This window comes from Theobroma cacao, chromosome 9 (assembly GCF_053813885.1).
Source record: "Theobroma cacao isolate CCN51 chromosome 9, ASM5381388v1, whole genome shotgun sequence".
Lineage (NCBI taxonomy): Eukaryota > Viridiplantae > Streptophyta > Magnoliopsida > Malvales > Malvaceae > Theobroma > Theobroma cacao.
This window is the reverse complement of record NC_142647.1, coordinates 5,425,238-5,450,736: the sequence shown is the minus strand read 5'-3', so window position 1 is coordinate 5,450,736 and position 25,499 is coordinate 5,425,238. Positions and strand designations below refer to the sequence as shown.

The following is a 25,499-nucleotide window of genomic DNA, read 5'->3' as shown; positions in this document are numbered from 1 at the left end:
ACACATAAAATATGATAAAATTAAACTTAAATATGACACAAATAATTATTTGTGTTAGCATTTAAAAATACATCTAAGGATTTTTTCTAAAAGAAAATACATATATGGATATATTTAAAAATCGTATAATACAACATAATTAATATATTTATTAAACATGTCAAGATTTTTTATACGAAATGACATTTTAATAAACACAATTAAATATATTTTTTTCTAACATGATTAACACATTTAACACTATTAAATTTAAATATTTATAATTAAATATAATTTTATTATTCAATTTTAAAATCAATAATTATAAAAACAATTATAACAAAATAATAATAATATCAAATATAATAAAATTTAATATAAATAACATACATAAAATTATTATCATACAAATACAATCTATAATTAACATCTAATTTTAAAATACTAATAATATCTAAAATTATCTATAATTTTTAATTATAATTAAATACATATCATTAATTATATTGTCAATCATGAACAATTTCAAACATCCAAATCAAATCGAAAATTCACTTGTTAATGTCACATCATTCTGGTGTCACACAACTTAATTTTAAAATAGATACAATATATTAATAACATTTATCAAAATAAAAAAAGTTAAATAAAATTTAAAATTTAATTTAAAGTATTATCTTATAAAATTAATGTTTTGACGTTTTACATTATTATTTTTATAAAATTCAAAAAATCTTTTAAAATAATTATTGAAATTTATTTATATAAAACTAAAATAATATTTAATTATTAATTATAATAAATTGATAAATATTTAAACATGAAAATTCAATTCACACAATAAATTAAATATATTTTAAATGTGTTCCTTATTTATAAATAGATAATTAAATCCAAGCGTACTTAATCTCAGTGTCCCCGTGTCAACCTTAACCATTTGGGGTTTATTTTGCCCTTTATCAGCGCGGCTGACCCTTTAATTCTAATCCTCTCCCGGGTTCCCTTTCAACAGCCGACATAGCAAAATTTCGATTGTAAAAGTGGAAGCCGTCCAGTTCGATTCCTAATCAAATCGTTAACCTGACCGATAGTAAGAGCTTTTGAAGGTATTCCTCTCTTTCTCTTTCGTTTTTAATTAGGGTTTTCAAGTTATGGTTTCGAAGCGTTTTTTTTTTCTTCGCTTTTTAAATCTTTATTTAAGGAAGTTAAATCTAGAATTTCAATTCGCTTATTTGTTAGGCAGAAATCTCGTAGCTTTTGATCCGCCATGGTGGCTTTAAAGGATCTTCTACCAGACGCGAAAAACTCAACGTCGACGTATTACGACCACGCAAACGACCCATGGTTTAGACAACGGTTTAGTTCGTCGGAGGAAGAGAAATCCTCCACGGCAATAAAGGCAAAACCAGTACCGCCTTATATGAAACGCGCCGGATTTGTTCCCAGAAAAGTTGAAGACTTTGGAGATGGAGGTGCTTTCCCTGAAATACATATCGCTCAATACCCTCTTGGTATGGGAAGAGTAAAAGGGGCGAAACCAGGATCGAAGATTCTTCCCGTGACCGTTGATGCTCATGGGAATTTGGCTTATGACGCGATAGTTAAGCAGAATGAGAATGCAAAAAAGATTGTTTACTCGCAGCATAAGGATTTGATACCGAAGATTTTGAGGAGTGAGGAAGAGGTTGGTGACGAGGAGGAAGAGGAAGAGAGGCAGAAAGAGATTGAGGAAACAATGCAAGAAACTAAGGCAGCCTTAGAGAAGATTGTGAATGTGAGATTGAGTGCTGCACAGCCGAAGAATGTTCCTAAACAGTCTTCTGATTCAAATTATATTAAGTATAAGCCTTCACAGCAATCGGCTGCATTTAATTCAGGTGCTAAAGAGAGGATAATTAGAATGGTGGAGATGCCTGTGGATCCTCTTGAGCCTCCCAAGTTTAAGCATAAGAGGGTCCCGAAAGCTTCAGGGTCTCCACCTGTGCCGGTGATGCATTCCCCTCCACGGCCTGTGACTGTGAAGGATCAGCAGGACTGGAAAATTCCACCTTGTATTTCAAACTGGAAGAATCCAAAAGGGTATACAATCCCACTGGATAAACGTCTTGCTGCTGATGGAAGAGGTTTACAGGACGTACAGATTAATGATAACTTTGCAAAGCTGTCTGAGGCTTTGTATGTTGCAGAGCAGAAGGCTAGAGAAGCTGTGTCGATGAGATCAAAGGTGCAGAAAGAGATGATGATGAAGGAGAAGGAAAGGAAGGAGCAGGAGTTGCGAGCTTTGGCTGCTAAAGCTCGTTCTGAGAGAACTGGGACAGTGGCACCTTCAGCTGCTGTTCCAATGTCATCTGACAGAAATGCGGTGGATACTGATATGAGAGTGGATTATGAGCCAGTGAGGGAGAGAGAAAGGGATATGCCAAAGGAATCAAAGGAAGAAAGGGAGGAGCGGTTGCAGAGGGAGAAAATACGTGAAGAACGACGTAGAGAAAGGGAGAGGGAGAGAAGGTTGGAGGCCAAAGATGCCGCCATGGGTAAAAAGAGTAAGATTACAAGGGATAGGGATAGAGATATCAGTGAGAAGGTTGCTCTTGGTATGGCTTCTACTGGTGCTGGAAGAGGTGGGGAAGTGATGTATGATCAAAGGTTATTTAACCAGGAGAAAGGAATGGATTCTGGATTTGCAACTGATGATCAATACAACATCTATGACAAGGGTCTGTTCACAGCACAGCCGACTCTCTCAACACTCTATAGACCAAAGAAAGACGTGGATTCTGACATGTATGGTGGTGCAGATGAGCAGTTAGAGAAAATGATGAAAACTGATAGGTTTAAACCCGACAAGGCATTTGGTGGTACTTCTGAGAGGAGTGGTCCAAGGGATAGGCCTGTTGAGTTTGAAAAGGAAGCTGAGGAAGCTGATCCATTTGGTCTGGATCAGTTCTTGACAGAGGTCAAGAAGGGTAAGAAAGCCATGGAAAAAGTGGGCTCTGGAGGGACAATGAAGGCAAGTGCAGGCTCTTCCATGCGAGACGGCTATGAAGGAGGCTCTAGTAGATCTCGCATTGGTTTTGAAAGAGGACATTAAGTATCCTATGTATCTCTTGACTAATGTTATATGACTCTTTAGCTTGTTAATTTTTCTGATCTTTGTTGCTCAGTGAATCTTAATCCCTGAAGTAGCTTCAGGGGTGAGTTTTTTTTTTTCTCTTCAAATATGTGGGATGTTGCTTATTTTGCCTTGTGAAGATTTTAAATGGTCATATTTCCCTTCACTGTTCACTACAGCCATGCTATATCAAAGATTTTGTTATCTGCGAATTCACTACTGCAGGATTGCTGGTAAATAGGCATGTGTACACTGATAAATTAGGACTCCGATCTAGATTGATACCTATGCTGTTTATGGTCATTTTTTCTTTATTTGGTTTCCTGTTTGCATTCATGAGTTACTATACTTGCTTGGCTACGGAGGATGTATTGCATCTCATTTCCTATATGGTAAAAAGGAGTCCCATCGGTTTAGTGGAAACGCCATGAAGTAGCTGAGACTCATTTGAGGTGTATATGAACTACTAGGAATCTTTCTCCTCTGAAACTTTTGGGTGGAGAAAGTAAAGTCCACCCCGCATGTTCTTTGAGCTGCTACGAGCAGCGTGTGATACTGAGTATATATCCTAGTTTCGGTCGCAATTGTTTTAAGTATTAAGAAACTTTATGATAGAGTACAAGCTTTATTGACCTATTACAGTGTGACTGCATGTGGAAAGGTTTGTTTTACGGTGGCCTGAAATTACAAGTTAAAAGACCATTTGAGTCACAGCCTGGGTGAATTCTTTGCTGAGAGGACTTCATTTGGTAGTGCACATTCTTTTAAATTAGGCAAATTAAGATCAGAAATGCTTTTCCTGGGAGTGTTTTATAGTTAAGGCAGCTTAGGAGTCATACATCCATCTTGGATATATTAAAGCGTGATTGGTGCCAATGCTAGAGAGGAACAGACGATTACTTTGTTTTTTTTCTCTCATTCCTTCACGCCTTAGGAGATGCTGTCCAAAAAGGTGGCTAATAGCATTCAGCAAAAATGTTTTCTGCTAACAACATATATAAACGAAAAGAGGGACAAGCATTGTTCCTATTTGCAAGATATTGCAACGTGAAAAACAGTTACAAGAAATAAAGAGTGTCCAAACAATGATTAACAATGCATTTAACCAACATCCCACCCTTTTCGGAACCCTTTTGGAACCCTGTTTTTCTATAGTAAAATATGCAGACTCAGCAAACTGCATATAAAATAATCTATTACAACTCCTACACGAATACGTCAGAATCAATTTGCTCAATATTGGGAAAAATTTGTCTCAGGGTAGCAGAGTAATTTGGAGACTTTGCCTGCAAATCATATATACAAAGGTTAAGAGAGAAAAGAACAGTAAGTTGAAAGAATTCAAGATTATGAATTTTCAACCATTAATCAGCAATTGTGAAAGTACAAGGCATTAATATAGATAATACTATAGCTAAATTGAATGAAATCAGCCAAAGAAGGATGATTTGGACAAAAGGACTTCATTTAACTGAATCTAGGGTGGTTGAACTATGTCACAACAAATTTAGATCGATGTGATCTAATGGTGAGCACCAAACGACAGACTCAGCATCTTCATTGAAAATCAATTAAGGAAAATAATATTGGAGAGAAGGGAACATGTATTAAATCAGGAGAAAATGACAAAAAAATGGAGCTCCATAGCAAAAAGTATAGAGTGAATACCGGTCCAACTATGATGAGAACCAGATAAGAAACCATAAACAGTCAAGATACTCAACCAATCAGCCATAGCAAATCATTTGGGATCAATAAGCATTCATAAGAAAACAACAAAATTCTAAACACTTTTAAGTGCTCAAGTTGCAGATAACATACACATGGATTGTTTTCAAGGTAGATGGTAGTGAGCTTTTCTCTTGAACCAGAAACAGCCTCAGCTATGTTTTCAAGTGATTCTATTTGGTTATCATTGAGCCATAAGTCTTCCAACCTGCAGGCAAAGTTAGTCAACAACTGAAGATAGGATAAAATCCCCAGGGAGGGAAAGAGTAAAGCACGATACCTTGTCAAGTTTTGAATGTCATCTACCGATATTAGCTTATTTGATGAAACATCTAATACTCGGAGGTTGACCAACATAGATAGGCCTTCCATTTTTGAGATACCATTGTGGCTCAAGTACAATTCTTCTAAGGCAACGCATTCCTTGAAAACAAAAGATCCAAAGAAAAAATTCATTCAACAAATATTATGGAAAATAAAAATTTTGTCAGAGCAGCAAAAAGAAAAGCATTTTTAAAAGTGCCATACCTCCAATCCTATCATAGAAGTTAATCGATTACTTTGCAAGCTAATCTTCTTAATGCATGTGAGCCCACAAAGGTTTATGACTTTGATTCGATTCCTTCCTAGCCACAGCTCCTGTAAGTTTGTGAAATTTTGCAAATTTTCCATTACCTGAGATACCAATGAAGCACTCTTAGATTATGCTCAAAAAATTACTAATAAGACAACTCACCAGTTTTATACTTGAGTCAAAGGTGTAGACAAATTACTCCAACATTGAAACAAAAACTGAGAAAAAGCTTAAGTCAAATGTGTTCCTCTAGCTTGTTATGTAAGCAAGATTATTCAAGCAATTTGAGAACTAACCCGTAATCTGTTGGAACCAAGTTCAAGAATTTGCAACTCATGCAAGTGGTCAATCTCCTCCATCTTAGTAACTTCATTTTTGGAGACATATAGCTCCTTGAGTGTGCTGGAGGCCTTGGACAATCCGTGCAATGAAGTGATTTCATTGAAAGAAACATCAAAAACCAAGAGCTTCTTGAATATGCTGGCATCTGGTATTTTCATTAGTTTATTATCCCTAAGTACCAACTCCTGTGAGAAAAATAAATAAATAAATAAAGGACCCCAAGCTTCTTCATAATTCTAGCAATAATCAACATTGCATAACAGGAAAAGGAAAGACAAAACAAGAAAAGAAAATACTAGAAATTTTTTGCTTACTTGATAAAATAATTAAGGCTCTGATTGTTACTTCTTTTTTTGTTTAATTTGCTTTTCACCTTTTCAAAAAAAGCTAACAACTAAAGCAAAAAAGTGAAAAGAAAAATTTGCGAATATTTGATTAAAAATAAGTAAATAGTTAAAATATAGCACACGAGCATAATTAGTTCATACAAACGTAAACTTATGCATCCTATTAGTTTAAAAAAATAAATTCTTAATTTTAATTATCCAGAAATACTGTTTACATTCATATCTACACGCATTTCTTTTTTATTATAAAACAAGTACAGTAAAGCAATAACCAGAAGTAAATAATTAAAGGTGCGAGATAACTAGAACGAGCGAAACGTTTAAGGGAGCCAAAGAAAAAAATAGGATTACCTCAAGACCAGATAACGAGACCCAGCGAGAGATCGGCTCGATAGCAGCATCGTCGATGAGGTTTTGTCGAAAAGAGAGCTTTTTAAGGTAAATGAGATTCGCAATCCGAGGGTCCAAGCTCGATAAGCGGTTCGCTGTCAGGTCCAACTCGGTGAGGTTTGGGGGCAATTCCACGGAGTCGAGATCGTGGAGCTGGAAGCTGGTGAGATCGAGAGTGGTGGTGGATGATAAATCAATCTCCACCGTTTGATCATCTTGGTCCGGGTTGGTTTCCGTCGGTGCTTCGGTTTGGTCTTGCATCTTTTTCGGCGTTTGTAGATGGGAGGAGCTTCTGCCGACCGTCGTGCAGCGGAATATTTTTTGGTTTCTGGTTTTTGTGTTCACCCGATGGTTTCAAACTGAATATTATGCAAGCGAAACGACACGTAGTTTATGTTTTTTGGTGCCCGTGGAACGGTGTCGTTGGCATAAAAGCCACTCTAAAACGAAAGGAATTTGCGTTTGGGCCTAGCCCATTCTAATTATTGAAAGGAATTTGTATTTGGGCCTAGCCCATTCTTCATAGCTTGTTGATTATTGAACATAAAATTGACGACTTAATTACACCATTTTTAAATAGTGCTTTTCATAAATGGATATGAGGCATAAAGCATTTTTAAGAATAATTTTTTTATAATTTTATCTATTTCTAGTAAAAAGAAAAAAAAATTAGATAAAATTATCTTTAATGAAATCGACCCATTTGCTAGGCTCTGTACCTCAATCCGAAACCTATTAACGGATCAAGTATATTTAGGTTTGCACCTCAAACTGACTCATATTTTTTGAGCTTTCCTCACCAGACTATTCATCTCTGAAGTATTTCTTATCAGAAAGAAAAATATTTAAGCATTTTGAATATTTTTGAGTAGTTTTTTATACACGAAGAAAACTTATGAGTGTTTTGAGCATTTTTAAACATTTTATGAGTGATTTTTGATATATGAAGAAAAACTTTCGAATATTTTAAGCATTCATATTTGTTAATTATGTTGTTAAATAAAATATGGAGTATCGTTTGAAGTTGTTGATCTTATTAAATGGAATTCAGTAGTTTTTGTGATTTTTGAGAATTATGTGATTAGTTTTTAAACATTGCGTGACTGACTTTGGACATTACGTGACTGATTTTTTATAAGACATTGCGTTACTAGTTTCTGATAAGGTATTGTGTGACTTGTTAATAGGCATTGCGTGACTGACTTTGGGCATTGCGTGACTAATTTTTAATAAGGCATTGCGTGACTTATTAGTAAGGTATTGCGTGACTAGTTCGTAAGGCATTGTGTGACTTAGACATTGCTTAAAAATCAGTCATGCAATCTATAAAAATTAGTTACGTAATGCCTAAAACTAATCACATAATGACTAAAATCTAGTCACACGGTGATTAAGTCACACAATACCTACAAACTAGTAAACTCAATTTTGGGGTTTTATGAATAAATCAACAAACTCAAGAACCTAAAATACATTTTTTTTTTTTTTGCTAAACCATAAAATTGTGCATTTCATAAAAGATAGGTTATAAAACTCCATAACCCTCCAAAACAAGAGAAAATATATCCCTATCGAGAGGTCTTGCTCACTCCCTTTATACAAAAACAAAATATACCCTCTTTACAAAATATTCCCTGAACAATTTTAACTCAAAATCTTTAAAAAAAAAATCAAAATCCATAGCAAACATGCTTAACAATCATCCCAATCCCAGACACAACAAAACTGTGAACCACTATAAAACCCATCAAACATGCTTTAACTGTTTTTTCTCCTTGAGCAAAATCGCTGCATGCAAAGAGCAAAATCGATGTTCATTGTCCTTAAGAACCCCAAGATCCACCATCCAAAATAATAAAACAAAATAAGAAATAGCTTGATGTCATATATGCGAATTGGATGACGAAATAGACATATTTGAGTATAGAGAAAAATCGAGATTTAATTTTGAAATTTTTATCTGAATGGCGGGAGAGAGAAAACTGAAACTATTTTAATTTGTCTGAAATTGTTTAAAGGGTATTATTATCAAGTCATACCAGAAACTGGCTAAAAACAGTTAAAATTATAGATACAGTTATTTTTTAAGTCACCTTTTTATGAATGTCATTTCTCACAATTTTTTATTTTTTAAAAGGTTGATGGCTAAATTATTATTATTCTATTTTAGTTTTGGTTATTACCAAATTGAATTGGGAGAACAATAAGAGAACTATAAGGGTTTTCATGAGGTAATCTTTGTTTGGTCCGAAGGATACAAAAAGAGAAAGAATATAAATTTTTTGTGGTTAAGGTGACAATAATTCAATATTAAATTTTGTTATTATGTTTTAATTTTATTGAATTTTACCACTATACTTTTTATTTCATTGAATTTTAAACAAAAGTAACGGATTTAAAATATTTTACAAAATATTCTGTTAATGGAAATGGTAATATTAGTCACTTTTCTTTTAATTTTGTTGAGTTTTTAATAAAAATAATGAAATTATAATATTTCAAAAAATATTTTCTTAATGTAAATATAAAATTTATATTAATTTTGTTATTTATGTTAAAAAAACTAACAAAAATAAAAGTACGGTGATAAAAATTTAACTAAAATTGAAATGTAGTGGTCAAAGTTAATATTAATTCATAGCATAGTGATAAAGTTATCTTTAATTTCAAAATTCTTTTAATCTAATGATTATGTTATTGTTATATTGTAATACAACCTTTAGATTAAAACTTTTTCCTTCATTTCCCCATTCCATCTTTCTTACCAAATAGGAACTCACATTTAAATTTAATAAATTGACTTAAGATGACATGCAACTATTATTAAGTTATACTTAATCATGAATAAATATCATCTTTTGAGATTCATATGCACTTGTGGATACAAGGAGAATTTTAAAAACTAACTCGGAACTCATGTCAAGGAATTGGACTTTTGAATTTTGTTTGATGCATCTAATCAACTCACTATATAAATGGGCATAAATCCAATTTTCTTAAATCCGAAGGTTAAAAGAAGAGAAAATATTGTATTATATAAAATTATAAATTATGTATTGATAAATCTTAATTAACAATTTAATCTATGAATGTTACATAAATATATCTATATCTATATATATTTTTAATCTTATTCACAGTTTAACTCTAACTAAGTAACAATATTGTAATATAACTCTTAACAATATATTATAGTTTAATTAAGTAATATTGTTATATTATAACTTGCACTCGAACATTTAGCTCATTGGTTGATGTATAATCTCCTTACCTAAAGAGCAGAATTCGAATCCCTCATCCTCAAATTATAAAAAAAAAAATTATATTATAACTTTAATTAAATAATATATAATTATCTTAACAATATATATTTCTATTTTACATCTTAAAACCATAGTAGTACCAATTAAAACATTATATTGTTACATTCTCTTAGTAAGATTTTGTATTATAGACAGAATTTAATAAAATGGGCCTTAAAATCTAAAACCCATATATATAAAGTTCATAGATTTGATTGTGTATTAATATTAAATTAAAAATTTTATATTTGATATATTATTAGTATATAATGTTTATGCATGCATAGTAAATCAAATATTGTAATTTCATTAATAAATATGTTTGAAAATTGAGAATTTTGAAAATAAATAATTTATAATTTTGAAAATATTTTTATCTTTAAATGTTTATGAGATGTCTTTATATGATTAAGTATATTTAATTAAATAATAAGTACATGTGTTTATATTAAAATAAAAATTGAATTCCAATCTATTTCCTCAAATAAATAAATAAATAAATAACTAAAAACAGTTTAGCAGTTCTGGCATCCACCAAGCTCAAGTGCATTGCAGACTCCAAGAGCAGCATTCTCATTTCTCAGTATTCGAATTGATTCGTTTGACTCTACAAGGCCCAGTTTTCACAGTTTTCAGACAGGCAAGAAAAACTAGAAACAGACTTGTTCTCTCATGTTTTCTGCCAGAGTACAACTGCAACTGAATCCCAATCTCCTATCCTACGTATGAACTCATTGCGCTTCCAACTTCTGGTTCCTAGAACGCCGACTCCCAAACACCTGACCACTGTTTCCCATCTCAATCACAATCTCGCCTCGACTCCCCTATCTTCCATTTCTGAAACTTACTCATCATTTCCATATCCAAACGCAGAAGACCCAGCCAAAACCTTGGCCAATCTATTGTCAAACTGCACCAACGTACTCCAACTGGATCAAGTTTATGCCCACATCACGAGAACGCGCGTTCTCGAACTGTACCCGGCGGCGTTTCATTGGAACAACATTATCCGATCCTACACCAGACTAAATGCTCCCATTAAAGCTCTTTACGTTTACATTGCTATGTCTAAAGCTGGGCTTCTCCCCGATTGTTACACTCTCCCCATTATCTTAAAGGCCACGTGTCAATGCTTCGCTCTTAACGTCGGCCGCCAGCTTCACTCCATCGCTATAAAGATTGGCCTAGAGCTAAATCAGTATTGTGAGAGCGGTTTTATCAACGTTTATTCAAAGGCGGGAGAATTTGAGAATGCGAGGAAAGTGTTCGATGAAAATCCGGATAGGAAATTGGGTTCTTGGAATGCTATCATAGGAGGGTTTTCTCAAAGTGGGCGTGCTAAAGAAGCGATAGATATGTTTTTGGAGCTTAAAAAATGTGGGTTTCTGCCTGATGATGTGACTATGGTTAGTGTGACATCGTCCTGCGGTAGTTTAGGCGATTTGGAGTTGGCTCTTCAGTTACATAAGTGTGTTTTTCAAGCCAAAAGTTCGGGAAAATCGGACATTTTGATGTTGAATTCGGTCATTGATATGTATGGGAAGTGTGGTCAGATGGATTTAGCATATTTAGTTTTTTCAAGGATGGAGGAAAAGAATGTTTCTTCTTGGACATCCATGATTGTTGGCTATGCAATGCATGGTCATGTTGAGAAAGCGCTTGATTGTTTTCTTTGCATGAGAGAGGTTGGGGTGAGGCCTAACCATGTAACCTTCGTTGGGGTGTTGAGCGCTTGCGTGCACGGTGGGAAGGTGGAGAAAGGGAAATTTTACTTTGATATGATGAAGAATGGTTATGGGATAAGGCCAACCTTGCAGCATTATGGCTGCATGGTTGATTTGCTTGGTCGAGCCGGGTTGCTCGAGGAAGCCAGGAAGATGGTGGAGGAGATGCCAATGAAGGCAAATGTGGTGATATGGGGGTGTTTGATGGGTGCCTGTGAGAAATTTGGGAATGTTGAGACGGGAGAGTGGGTGGCTAAGCATTTGCAAGAATTGGAACCTTGGAATGATGGGGTTTATGTTGTACTGTCTAATATTTATGCTAGCAATGGTCTGTGGGAAGAGGTTGAGAAGGTTAGAGGGATCATGAAGCAGAGGAAACTTGCCAAGACTCCTGGTTACAGCTTGGCAACAAGTTTAGATTGAGTTTGATTTGTACGAGTGGCCAATAATCATGACAACCATTAATTCTTTAAATTACTTCTAAATTTTTCTAATACATTATTGTGGTCTTTGTCTTGTTAAAGTTCTTTGTTGATAGTTCCTTCTGCTACGAAGTTTAGGGCCTGATATTCATGGTATTTCATCTTTCCAATGAATTTGTATATAGAGAAGGGAGAACTTTGCTTAATGATTTTTCAATGAATTTTTGTATAGTAAAAGAACTTTGCTTAATTATTTTTTCTTTCCTCCATTGATTAGAGTCAGAGATGAAAGGTATATTTGATGAACCATAATATTTTCATATTTAATTTTTTCAATATGTTTGATACTAGAAATTACGTAATGGTGGATTTTGACTGAATTAGTGTTGAAAATCTTTAGTAGATAAAAATTATTTACTGCATGAAGTCAATTGTCTTTAAGAAAAATAGTTATTTAATTACATTAATTTTATATTCTTTCTTTTTTAACTTTTTTTTGGTCGTTTTAATTATTATCAATACAAAGTAATCAAAAAAATCATAGTTTTCAATTACAAAAAATTCATTAAGAAATCTACTTAATATTTAATTTTCACTAACACCAAACGATTTTTATATAATAAATTTAGTATTTAAATTATTTAAAATTAAAACTCAGTGCTTAATTGTTTTCAATTTATCAAACAACACCTAATAGTTTACATTACTTAAATACGCATGGCATTTGAAATTTGACATAAATCAATCACGTGTCGGATGCAGGGATTAGCTTGAAGTGGTTGTATTTATAGGATGATGAAATGAAAAAGAAAGAAACAAGTAGTAATTCATTAGTAGTATTTAATGACATTAATTAATGATCCAAATATAAATGATTAGGTAATGATTTCTTAATGACATTACGCGACTAATTATTGGTAATTTTTCTTGATGTACGTGGTAATTTTAGAAGGATGAGATGAAATCTTAGAATTTGATTTCTTGATATCAGATTCTAAATTAAAGCAGGAAATGCGAATCATTTGATCTGAAAAAATAACAGAAGGAAATTTGTTTTCGGTGTAGCAGCTGATAATTACCCAAAACAGTGTCACGTGGGAGCAGAATTTGAAAGTGGAGAAAACACGTGCCACCTCATTTTGAAACCTACAGAAACCCCCAAAAAAACCAGAAAACCCCTCTCTTTTCTCTTTCCTTTTGTTTCTCTCTCAATCTAACCAAAATAGGAAAACCATGGAAGCGATACTCACAGACTGTGTTCAAAACAGTCTCCGCCATTTCATGTTCAGAAACGCCATTTTCCTTTGCGAACGCCTCTGTGCTGAGTTCCCTTCCGAGGTAACTCGATTTCTACCCCCTCACTCACTCACTCAGCCAAAAAAAGAAAATCTTTTTTGAATTTTTCTTTTTCTTTTTTTTTTTTAAAATTTTTTTCGGTTGGTGAAAAAAAAGAAGAAGAAACTTTTAATCTTTTCAAGTCTTTAATAATTTTAACTCTTCCCGGGTTTCTAAAAATTGTTTCTCAGCATAAAGGTAAAAAACTGTTCGTTGGATTTTCAAGATCGACTGTGCGCGTTGCTTTAATCATTCGTTAGCGATGAATTGGTTTTTAAATTTTTTTCCAAGAATTTTATTGGTTTCAGTGTTTAGTTAACAGCATTTCTGATTTGGGTTTTTTCTTCAATTTCAATTTAAATTTAGAAACTTTTCAAAAATGCGTTACTTTTAAGTTGGTTTTAAAATGTCTCTTTTTTTTATTTTAAAAAAAGAGAATATAGGTTTTGGAAGTGGAACTTGATAAATTAAATAACGTAAAGGCCATAAATTCGATAATCTTGTAATTTACAGAATGGGGTTCTTTTACTGTATATAGTGAGCTGAAATATGACCTTTTGGGTTAAATGTAGGCGAATTTGCAGTTGTTAGCTGCTTGCTACTTACAGAACAATCAAGCTTACTCTGCCTATCATATTCTAAAGGGTATGCATACCTTGTTTTGAGTGTTTGAAGTTTGTTTTGGTATATTTAATTATAGTCCTTTTCGTCATTGTTATGATCAACTCATTAATAAGGTTTTTAATTATTTGAAGGAACACAAACGGCTCAATCCCGCTACTTGTTTGCGGTATCATGCTTTCAGATGGATCTACTTAATGAAGCTGAAACTGCGTTATGTCCTGCTAATGAGCCTGGCGGAGAGGTATTGGATGATATTTTATTTAGACATATTCAGGAATGATTCTTCTAAGCTGTAGTTCATGCAGTTATACCTTAAAAGCTCACTTCTTTTAGGAGGAAAATGCTTCAGGAACTCTGGTTGGATTTATAATGATAGGGGATTTTATACATGGTCTGATATAAACTTCTGTAATCCTATACTTCAAATTTCTATTATGGGCTGTTGGATGTTGACCTTCAGTTGTCCGTGTCTTTCACATGATTCTTGTGCTGGCAATATCTTGTTAATTCCTGTTTCATTTTGTGCAGATTCCAAATGGTGCAGCCGGTCATTATCTTCTTGGCCTTATTTACAGGTTGGGCTGAGTTATTTCATCCTTAACTCCAGTAAATAATACCAGAATTTAGGGAGAAGCAACATTCAATTGTTTTCGGAAATTTGCTTTGATATTACCTAGAAATTTCTCCAAATATGGCATGATAAGATGTGAGGAATGGTTATGATTTTATGTTGAATGCTATTATTTCTTTTTTGTTTTTATATAATGTTGCTTAATCTCTTTACTGGCTGGATTGAGATAGGCAATCTTAATATGATCCTTTATAATGGAGGAATCTAATCCTATATGCTTTGACTTTTCCTTTGTTTAATAACTGGGATGGTGGGACTATTTTTCAAATTTCAAACAGTTTTAATCTTCAATTTTGCTTTGTTGGATGTCATCTCTTTTCAGGTACACAGATAGAAGGAAAAGCGCCATTCATCATTTTAGGCTGGCTTTGTCTATAGATCCTTTGCTTTGGGCTGCATACGAGGAGTTGTGTGTATTAGGTCTGTCTAAAGAATACTCTCATGGTTCTATGTTTCCACTGCTATGCTACCATGCTAGGTTGACCGGATATGTTGACCTTGATCTTGCTAATTTTTGAGTTAATATGGGTGAACTAATATACTTCATAGGTTTAGTTTGTCTGCTACTGCAGTTGGTGTTATAAATAGTATCATTTAAATGGCTCAGCAAATTGTTTTTAATTGACTTGATCTCACATGTATTCACTCAGTATTTTTATTATCTTTCGACGTGATTCTGTTCTCAGTACCATAGAGTGCTTGTTCTCATACATTACATTCATATTTAAGTTATTTTCTTTTTGTGTCTGGACATATTAGGTGCTGCCGAAGAAGCAACTGTAGTTTTTGGTGAAGCAGCTGCTCTTTGCATTCAAAAGCAGTACTTACATCATGGGGTAACATCCCCAAACTTGCATACGTCCAATGAGGATTATAATTTGGTTTCCTCTCGGAACTTTGGTTCAGAAGATGTCAGTCCAAGGCAATTGAAACACGCACAAGGCAATAACCTTAGAGATATCCCTGGTAATTATCATGGAGCAGCAGGGCTGAGCGGAGCTGCTTCTCAGCCTCAAAATGGTGGTCCTTCAAATATGCCATTTTATAATACTCCTTCACCAATGGCCTCACAGGTATGATGACGTGAAATGCAAATACTAAATTACAACTGTATCTAGAGTTCTATGTTTTGTTTAATTAGTTACTTAGTTTAGGGTGGATGCATCGAGTTTATTTAGTCTGTTTTTTGTTTAACTTTTCTTTTTCTGTCTAAATAAGGGTAACCGGTCTGAATTCCTCTGTATCTTCTAGTTGTCAGGAGTTGCTCCACCACCTTTGTGTAGAAATGTGCAGCCAAATGGTCCTAATCTTAACACAGTTAATACTGATGGTTCTCCAAGGTCAGTTGTGAACTCTACCATTCAAGCACCTCGTAGAAAGTTTGTTGATGAAGGAAAATTACGAAAGGTAAACTTTTACTTTTTCTTTTTAATGCCTTCTTGGAGTTTAGAGCTTTGGTGAAATCGTAAGTTTGTATACCATTGCTTTCATAGTTCTTGACAATAAAAAAAAAACAAAAAAATCTTATAAATCTACCAGAAACAGGAATCATTTATTTTCAGTCATAGAAGTACATTCACTATACATGTAGTCTGTTGTTTATGTAAATTAGCAGTATCATGATAGTTGGCTGTGTCACATGGTTGTCTCTTGAGAGAAGTTTTTGAGTAGGAATGGCATTGTCTTTTCTTATATTGATACATGGAGCTGTTCAAACTGTTGTTAGCTTTCTCTTTAATGCACTATTGATAGTTTGATACATCAATGTTCAGTTAGTGGAACCAGTACATTTGTATTATCCTTCTGCTTGTGTTGTACAGTATAAAGCTTCTTTTCCCCCCACCTGAAGTAGTTTGTTAATCCTTTGTGGTCAGATTTCTGGGAGGCTATTTTCTGATTCTGGTCCCCGTCGAAGTACAAGACTTGCTGGAGATGCTGGGGTCAACACAAATGCAAATACCACAGCAGTAGCTGGAAATGGGACTAATAGCTCTTCTAAATACCTTGGAAGTTCTAAGTTTGGTTCTGTGGCACTGCGTTCTGTGACAGTTCGTAAGGGACAATCTTGGGCGAATGAAAATATTGAAGAAGGTTATAAATCTTCTTCATCTCCAGTTCTGTGAGCTATGCTACTTTCTTTTGTTTGATAATTCCTTTCAAGAACATTGCAATTTGAAATCGTTAATTATTGAATTATGATTGATGGGCACAATAGTAACTTTAAAGTTAGTTTGTTTTAATGAGTTCATTTTGAACCTGATTGTCTCAGTTACTGGATTGAACTGAGTTGAAATGCTTATTTCCCTTCTGATAAATGGAAGTGCAAATCCTTCTTCTTAGTAACTCCTAGTTACTTACCTGTTTATAGCTGCACAGTCACTATTAATCTGATGCTTAAAAACTGAGTTCTGATCTTATATAGGGATTAAGAATGAGGCATTTGATGATTCTCGTGCAAATATGACTTCTAGTTCATTCCCTTCTGGTGATGTTAAATCCCTTGACCAAGACGGGGCAACTGTTCCAACTGGTGGGGTTGTTATCAGCAGCTCGAAAATCATAAGTGGTGCTTCAGAAGTATTAGGCCTTTTGAGAACCCTTGGGGAAGGCTACAGACTTTCGTGCCTGTATAGGTGTCAGGTAGTTTTGTGGTTATCTTGAAGAAACAGAAGTTGAATTCATATCTCCTGGGCAAGGTTCAATTCTCTTGATAATGCTTCTGTCGACAGGATGCACTGGATACATATCTGAAACTTCCACATAAACATTATAATACGAGCTGGGTGCTGTCCCAGGTAATACTTCTGGTACAACTTTCTCTGTTTTCTTCCTCTGTTGATGTCAGATTGTCTCATGCCAGGTTGATCTAGCAGTCTTGACTTATATAAATATTTTTTTTAATAAGTTCATAGAAAGAGGCATGCATTCCTATATAAATATATTTTTTAATGAGTTCATAGAAAGAGGTGTGCATTCCCTATTTCAGCAGTTATAGTTTTATGCACTGTATGTTCGTTGATTTAAAACTTTTTTACTAAATTTGGTTGGTTAACTGAGGTAAGGATTAGGGTGAATGTATGTGAGAGAGAGTGAGAGAGAATTTACTACTAACTCAGCATTTATAGTTTTACGCACTGCATGTCGGTTGATTTAAAACTTTTTTACTAAATTTGGTTGGTTAACTGAGGTAAGGACTAGGGTGAATGTATGTGAGAGGATATTTAGTACTAACTCCGCATTCCATGGACCATATGATATTTTTCTGAAAGTTTATGATGCAGGTTGGAAAAGCACATTTTGAATTGGTAGATTACTTAGAAGCTGACCGGACATTTAGTCTTGCACGTCGAATGTCACCTTACAGCTTAGAAGGAATGGATATTTACTCCACTGTTCTATATGTGAGTCCCCTTGATCCTTCAAAACTTATGTTACATTGCTTGAAGTATTCTTGCTCAACTAATCTATTGTAATCAGGATGCCATCTACCTGGTTTGCAGTTGTGAAAATTTTAGAGCAAGTGAACTTGTCACATTCAAACATGTACTGATTTTTCCCTTTACTTTTATGGTAAATTTTTTTGCTCAAAGTCGTCTTTGTGTTTCTTGCAGCATTTAAAGGAAGATATGAAGTTGAGTTACTTAGCCCAGGAACTGATATCAACCGACCGCTTAGCTCCTCAATCATGGTACTTTACCAGATTTTTTGTTTAAGTAGTCAAATGCAGACCTTCTTTCCTTTCTTGAATAGTTTATAAACCTTACTAATTTCACTATCCTGAGTTTTTCAAAGCTTTTATTTGCCTAAGATTAATTTCTACCTGCCTGCCTTGTTTAATAGTAGGTGTGTACTTCTAGCAGTTTTGAGGGTTTAGAGGGAAGCCATTTTAAGATTTCTTAATCATTATTGTTCTATTGTTTATATTTGGATTAACTTGCAGGTGTGCCATGGGAAACTGCTACAGCTTGCAGAAAGACCATGAAACTGCTTTGAAAAATTTTCAACGAGCTGTGCAACTGAATTCGAGATTTGCATATGCCCACACCCTTTGTGGTCATGAGTATGGTTCTATGGACCTTTTCCCTCCATTTTTTTGAACATGTTAATAGGACCTTCATTTTTATAAACTTCAATTGTGTATTAAAGTTCTGTTGCTACATTCTGACCTGCAGGTATGTAGCTTTAGAAGATTTTGAGAATGGAATCAAGAGCTACCAGAATGCCCTTAGGATTGATTCAAGGCATTATAATTCCTGGTATGGGCTAGGAATGATCTTTCTTCGTCAAGAGAAGTTTGAGTTTTCAGAGCATCACTTCGGAATGGCTTTTCACATAAATCCACGTTCTTCTGTTATAATGTCTTATCTTGGAACTGCTATGCATGCCCTAAAGGTTGGGCTACTTTCTGTATTGTTTATAATATTATGCCTTGAGCAATATCATCTTGAGGAGTTCTTTTGAAATTTTGTGAACAATCATTTTACAGAGAAGTGAGGATGCTATCAAGATAATGGACAGGGCAATTTTAGCAGACAGAAAAAACCCACTTCCCATGTATCAAAAGGCTAATATACTAATGAGCTTGGAGAAATTTGATGATGCTCTAAAAGTTCTAGAGGCACTTAAAGAGTATGCCCCTCGTGAAAGCAGCGTGTATGCTTTGATGGGTAAAATCTATAAGCGGCGTAACATGCATGAAAAGGCCATGCTTCATTTTGGTATTGCTTTGGATTTAAAACCATCGGCGGCCGATGTTGCTACAATTAAGGTATTGGCTTATATTTGATCTTTTCTTTTTCTTTCTTTATTTTTTTTTAAAAGTTATCACTTTGGTTTGTTTCCAGCTTCAATTGTTAGAAATCCATGATTGTTTGGATGAGAAGATATATGGACCTATTGTTACAAATAAAGGACCGTAGTGATGGTCTGAATCTTTTATGCTGTAAACTTGCTACACACAGAACTGTAGGCACCATGATGGTAACTTCAGATCTATTAGGAATACGTTAATTTGGACTTGGACACTCACATCATGTTAAAAATTTAGCTGTATGTAGTTGTCAATTTTTTCCTATACTAGCTGGCTTGCTTCTCTTTAGTCAGGCATTACTTTGTACCTGGAAGTGTAATTTTTATTATTGCTTCTTCCTAAGAAGAAATGAATCTTTTGATTCCCAACTGCTCCTTTTGTAATTATCTTTATATAATGATATTCAATGCTTTTCAAAAAAAAAAAAAAGAAGAAATGAATCTTTGTTCTTTACATCCATGCTCTCTTTTGAATTTTAAAACAGGCTGCCATTGAGAAGTTGCATGTGCCGGATGAATTAGAAGATAACCTGTGAATCCACTGAGATTCAAGAAGCAAAAGAGGAAGAGAATCTCCTGTAAATTTTCTGGCTCGGAACGTGTTTGCTCAGAGAGAGATTGGCCCCGCTTGTGCTTTCGATTGATGCTGAATAAAATGTTAACAATCTTCAAAGGCCAATTTATTAGTGCAGTCTGACCTGATGGGCAGATCCTCAGTTTTGTGGGTGATTCACAGACTGACAGAGAACTTGATTTAACAAAAATTACTCAAAGCTGCCACACTTGTATGCATAGTTTGTGTTATCAAAGCCGAAAATGAACCATTAGTTTTTACTTTGTTTATAATTGTAATTTGTTTTACCATTACATTGAGGCAACATGAAATTTAGTGTTGGCTCATAACTTGTTCTTAATTCTAGTCCATCACGCATATTCTGCATTGTCACCAGACTGGAGCCAGTGTATTCAGATTCAAATTCATAGATTGTGGCTCTTCCTACTTGTCACAGCACTATGAACAATTTTTGTCTCAGCATGCGAGGACATTGACCAGTGGTGAAATCTTTTGGACAAATGTTGGAGATAGGCCACACAATATAGCAAATACTGTTTTGCAAGATTTAGGTGAGCTGTATCTAATAGCTTGGTTATGATGGAGGGGTTGAAAGAACTTTTGATCAATGTCATAGACATGTCTGAAAAGGGCACTCTTTTTCCTTTACACGGGTTTTATCCCATTAGGTTTTTCTATGAAAGGGGTTTTAATGAGACTCTTTTCGCGTGACGATAGAATCAGCAGGGGGGGGGGGGTTCAAAGAGAAGTTGTTAATGTCTAGTAAGAGTATGTCTCATTGTATCAACGTTTTCGGTGATTAATGAAGTTTTTTATTTGAATTATTTAAAAAAATTATGTATAATGATTTGGATGTTGAAATATTTTTTAATTAACAAAAGTATCATTTTTATTAATAATATTTTTCAAATGGTCATTCTAAAATTTTTATTATTACTACTATTAGTAAAATTTATATAACTTCTAAAATATATAAAAAATTTAATTACATCAAATTATTTTTATTAAAAATGTCATTTATATATATACACTTCATTCCATATAATATAAGTATGAGTATTTCAACATTAGGCAAAATTGAATTAATTTTATATTGGTAAAATCTTGAATGGTAATTCTCTATGTTGTAGTTGTATTTGTAATCTGTCTCACTCATCAAGACTCATCACATGTCTTAATTAATTAACTCTTTTTTCAATCTATAACCCCTTTCATCCATCTGGTCACATGTCTTAATTAATGAAAAAAAAAAAAGTAAATAGAGAAAGAAATTTTTTCAACCTTCCACCAAATATGAAGAGAAAATTTCTTCAAAGTCTTTTCTGTTTTAAGTAATAAAATAAAAAAAATAGTATTAATCTCTTAAAAAAATTCATCATTAAGATAATAATTTATTTGATTGATAGTAAAATTAGATAATTAGACATTTTTTTAAATAGATGACAGTTTTCACATAAGAAATAACTAAAATTTTAAAAAAATAAATTCACAAAGTAAGAAAGTTTGACATATAAAAAAAATTGTCCAAAAAAAATGTGAATTTGCTCCAAATCATCAATATTCAGTTGCATCTTTATCCATTTAAGACGTATAAGAGCGTTTTAGACATTGTCATTGTACAATTTTTTTTTCTATCAACACTCTAATACAGTTTTTTTAATGATAAATTGGCCGAGATTTGTGATTATCTATTTCAACTTTAAACAATTTTTATAATTATTAATTTTTTTTATCATCATTGTCCTTCAATCTCAATAATTTATGATTTGATTTTTTGAAAATTTACGTTAATAATAGTAAAAAAGTTTTATCTTTGGTGAAAATATATAGTTCTTTGTATCTTTTTAGTAGACAACTGAAAGCAGTCTGTGTAATCTGAAAGCGTGGATGAGGTAGAAACGGGATACAATTCCGGGGCAGAGGATTTGCGTTGTGTGATCTCTTGTAGCACGAAAGCATAAAATTAAAATTGAAATCGAAACCCCACCATTTTTTATCTAATGATGAAAGAGACTGACCGACTTTATTGAGCTTTTGCTAATGATCAGTTCCATTAATACAACAGAAAACTTCTAAGTTACTACGAAATTTACTGGTCCATTGAAGCTTGGAAAACTCGGAGAGCGGCTTCCATTCTCTGAGCCATGACTTGCAAACCAGAAGCGATGAAGAAATCCAAATCCTTCAGTGTCCAGCCTTTTACGGGCTCCACTTCGTACTTCCAGTCAATGTCACACCCTGCTTCCTTTGGCAACACTTTCACTGTCGATACGTAACCGTTGAAACCAACATTGCCATCCACAATGGAATAGCTAAAAGCCATTTCACTTGGATCAATGGACAGCAGTTTCTGCTTAGTCCAATTCACAGTTCCTTCGTCACTGCCATTTACTGGAGTTTTGAAGCCGGCACAAAATCGAACGCACCCAGGTTGCCCAGACACGCCTTCCACAGGGAGGCAGGTGGTCAGAGTTGGGAACCACTTGTCTAAGCCGAAAAAATCTTGCAAGAGAGGCCAGACTTGTTCTGCTTTGGGGCCTGCTAGCTCTGCAAACGCCTTCCCTTCCCATTTTGGTTGGTGCTGATCATTAGCCATTGAAACAAAAACTAGCAAAGATCAAAACGATCGAGTAAAATATTAGGATGGGTTTCCTTGGGTTTAGCAGCTGGTGTTTATATAGAGAAAATTAGATATCAAGGATTCAAGGGCCTAAAGGTTAAGTGGCTGAGGATTTTTTTACGTGACAACTCGTCCAAGAATTTTTGTGGAGTCTGTTGTAGCACGGATTGTTCTTCACTTTGTAGCACTGAAGGGACAAGTTATTAAAGAGTTGAGGTCAGCATTATAATTTACAAATGAAATCCATTCATTAATATAAGATAATTTAATTTATGATAGTGCTAAAAAGAAACATATATAGTTGAGTCACAATATCATATCTGAATTAGTGTTACTTTTTTAACATTTACTGCCACTTCTAATTTATGCAAAACAAACAAATAAGTAGGAAAAAACAACAAGGTTAACAGGGAAACTCATATTTAATTATAAGCTAACACATTAAGGATAGATATATAGTCATTAAGAAGATAAACTCCATGCTTACCTATATAGAAACAAAAACTAGAAAAGATCAAAACGATCAAGTAAAATATTAGGATGGCTTTCCTTGGGTTTAGCGACTGGTGTTTATATAGAGAAAATTAAATATTAAGGATTTAAAGGCCTGTGACGTTTGGTACTTTACAATATAATGTGATTACAGCTAATGTGATTGCAGGAAAAATAACATTACAATGTTTGGTATACAAGCAAAATAATGATTAATATGCAAGGAAGATAACATTGCACCGTTTGATTTACAAGTAGTTTACGGGGAATATAATGTTAATTTTTAAAATTATCCATATTTATTAAAATGTAAGTTTAATATACTTGTATTTTTTATTATTAATTTTTATATAATATAATCTCTTAAATATATTTTTAATGTCATATATTTTATTTTTATTTTTATTATAATCTTATATTTTTTTATTTTAATATAATTTTTATATTATATATTTAATTTTAATTTCTTTTACCTATATTATATAAATTTTAATTTTTATATTTTATTTTATTTTTTAATTTTTATATTATATATTTTATTTTAATTATAACGTTACAAAATATTTTTAATAAGGTAATAAAGTTGAAGGGTAAAAGTGTTTTTAAAAACATTACAGAGTGCAATGTTATGTGATTGCATTGGTTTTAGACTGCAATCACGTTACATTCCTTGACTGTAATATGATTGTATTGCAATCTTACACTATAATGGTCTATTACAAAACAAACACTGTAATATAATTTAATTAGACACATCGTAAGAAATATGCTCTCACTTTTCTTATGCCAAATGCTACCTAAAGGTTAAGTGGCTAAGGATTTATTCACGTGACAACTCGTCCAAGAATTTTTGTGGAGTCTGTTGAAGCACGGAATGGTCTTCACTTTTTAGCATTGAAGGGACAAGTTATTAGAGAGTTGAGGTCAGCATTATAAGTGAAATCCATTCATTAATATAAGATAATTTAATTTATGATAGTGCTAAAAAGAAACATATATAGTTGAGTCACAATATCATATCTAAATTAGTGTTACTTTTTTAACATTTATTGCCACTTCTAATTTATGCAAAGCAAACAAATAAGTAGGAAAAAACAACAAGGTTAACAGAGAAACTCATATTTAATTATAAGCTAACACATTAAGGATAGATATATTGTTACTAAGAAGATAAACTCCATGCTTACCTATATAAAAGACTCAACTAAATTAAGACCGATGATGCACATATAGATTATATGGAGTATAATAGTATTTCAAAACGTACACAATCTCCTAAATCCTAATAGATATGATAAAAAATTTATATTATTAATTTAAATCAACGCCAATAATATGATTTAATTGTCGAAATTAATGCTTATAAGGAACAGCTAACCTCACCAACATTAGCAATTTAATCATTAGGCCTTGATGAGTTGAAGTTGTCGACCCTTTTTCCTAGATGGCTTCGACAGAACAATATTGAAAAGGAAAATTGCTACTTATATTTAACTTATACTACAATTGATCATATCTTTATTTAACCTAGTTAAAAATTAATATTTCATTCTCCAATTAATGCCAAGATATAAATTTTAAGTCAAATTTTATACCTGTTTCAATTCATCTTATATTATTTTTTTCTAAATTACATTAATAATGACACATTTAATTGATCATATTTGTGTGGTTGATTTATAGTGTTATTTTGGTAAAAAAAATTCATATTTGACCAAAAACAATGGCGACTTTACTTTTGATTTTACACGTGCACACTATAATAAATTTGACTTAAAATAATACATTTTAAAAATGAACTACTAAAAATATTTTTAAAAACACTTTTTTTTACGTTTTTTAAAACATTTTTATAGATATAATTTCACTATATAAATTTTTATATGTATTATGAATAAAATGTAATCATAAAAATTACATACACTAGTAAAAATTGTACTTTTTTATATTGCTACTAAATGTAAAAAAAATAAAATTAAAAATTTAAATAGTTGTATTTTAAAAATTTATTTTATAAAAAAAATATAACTTTTAAAAAATAATTAAAACTCAATTTTATTATAATGACATAAAAATAATTTTTAAGCATGTTTGACATCAAGCGTACAGGTCGCATCAAAACTCAAAAGGTATCGTGATTCCAATTCAAAGTAGGGCTAGTATGTGGTATCAGCCAAGTATTGTTATTCGGATGATTGGTCAAAGAGGGGAGAACAAATTTTCTGGTGAGCTTATTTCGGAGCCACATGCAAAACGAGTGCATCAAAACGTTAGGTCTCAATCTTATTCAACTTTTTGATATAATTCATGCTTTAGAAATGTTCAAAAAAGTTATCTTTCCTGGTTTATTATGACTAACTAGTAGGGAGGAGTTTTCTTTCCAAAAGAATGAATATGTGGAGAAATGTCTAGCTAGTTTGAGTTGAAACCTTTCATCCTCCTCAATCATCCCTTTTATCTTATTAGCTCATATAGCAAGTGGCAAATTCCCCCA

General features: G+C 33.0%; 5 protein-coding genes across 6 annotated transcripts; 3 read left to right on the top strand and 2 right to left on the bottom strand.

Moving 5' to 3' along the window:
- The first annotated feature begins 899 nt into the window (after nucleotides 1–899).
- On the top strand, nucleotides 900–3,269 carry SKIP (chromatin protein family). Of its 2 annotated transcripts, none has more exons than XM_018127549.2 (2): nucleotides 900–1,085; nucleotides 1,223–3,269. In XM_018127549.2, exon 2 carries the CDS (start codon nucleotides 1,247–1,249, stop codon nucleotides 3,068–3,070), a length of 1,824 nt encoding a protein of 607 aa, XP_017983038.2. In that variant the 5' UTR covers nucleotides 900–1,085; nucleotides 1,223–1,246; the 3' UTR covers nucleotides 3,071–3,269. The 2 variants fall into 2 exon arrangements, with proteins under 2 accessions (XP_017983038.2, XP_017983036.2); XM_018127547.2 differs by having other exon boundaries at nucleotides 1,219–3,269.
- Nucleotides 3,270–4,069: 800 nt separating this feature from the next.
- On the bottom strand, nucleotides 4,070–6,848 carry LOC108663164 (Leucine-rich repeat (LRR) family protein). Its single transcript, XM_018126490.2, has 6 exons — nucleotides 6,434–6,848; nucleotides 5,690–5,920; nucleotides 5,348–5,494; nucleotides 5,100–5,242; nucleotides 4,913–5,027; nucleotides 4,070–4,377 (listed from the first exon to the last, which is right to left on the bottom strand). The coding sequence occupies exons 1-6, from the start codon at nucleotides 6,731–6,733 to the stop codon at nucleotides 4,297–4,299; spliced, it is 1,017 nt and encodes a 338-aa protein (XP_017981979.2). The 5' UTR covers nucleotides 6,734–6,848; the 3' UTR covers nucleotides 4,070–4,296.
- Nucleotides 6,849–10,287: 3,439 nt separating this feature from the next.
- On the top strand, nucleotides 10,288–12,035 carry LOC108663185 (Tetratricopeptide repeat (TPR)-like superfamily protein). The gene has a single exon (XM_018126713.2). The coding sequence runs from the start codon at nucleotides 10,500–10,502 to the stop codon at nucleotides 11,919–11,921; it is 1,422 nt and encodes a 473-aa protein (XP_017982202.2). The 5' UTR covers nucleotides 10,288–10,499; the 3' UTR covers nucleotides 11,922–12,035.
- Nucleotides 12,036–13,053: 1,018 nt separating this feature from the next.
- HBT (CDC27 family protein) lies at nucleotides 13,054–20,341 on the top strand. The gene is made up of 16 exons (XM_018128244.2): nucleotides 13,054–13,258; nucleotides 13,828–13,900; nucleotides 14,011–14,120; nucleotides 14,408–14,454; nucleotides 14,833–14,930; nucleotides 15,270–15,583; nucleotides 15,762–15,917; nucleotides 16,385–16,601; nucleotides 16,933–17,150; nucleotides 17,240–17,305; nucleotides 17,792–17,911; nucleotides 18,122–18,198; nucleotides 18,451–18,570; nucleotides 18,683–18,902; nucleotides 18,997–19,278; nucleotides 19,805–20,341. The coding sequence occupies exons 1-16, from the start codon at nucleotides 13,154–13,156 to the stop codon at nucleotides 19,853–19,855; spliced, it is 2,274 nt and encodes a 757-aa protein (XP_017983733.2). The 5' UTR covers nucleotides 13,054–13,153; the 3' UTR covers nucleotides 19,856–20,341.
- A 1,521-nt stretch (nucleotides 20,342–21,862) lies between these two features.
- Nucleotides 21,863–22,566, bottom strand: LOC18588528 (lachrymatory-factor synthase-like). The gene has a single exon (XM_007012996.3). The coding sequence runs from the start codon at nucleotides 22,487–22,489 to the stop codon at nucleotides 21,983–21,985; it is 507 nt and encodes a 168-aa protein (XP_007013058.3). The 5' UTR covers nucleotides 22,490–22,566; the 3' UTR covers nucleotides 21,863–21,982.
- Between the last annotated feature and the right edge of the window lie 2,933 nt (nucleotides 22,567–25,499).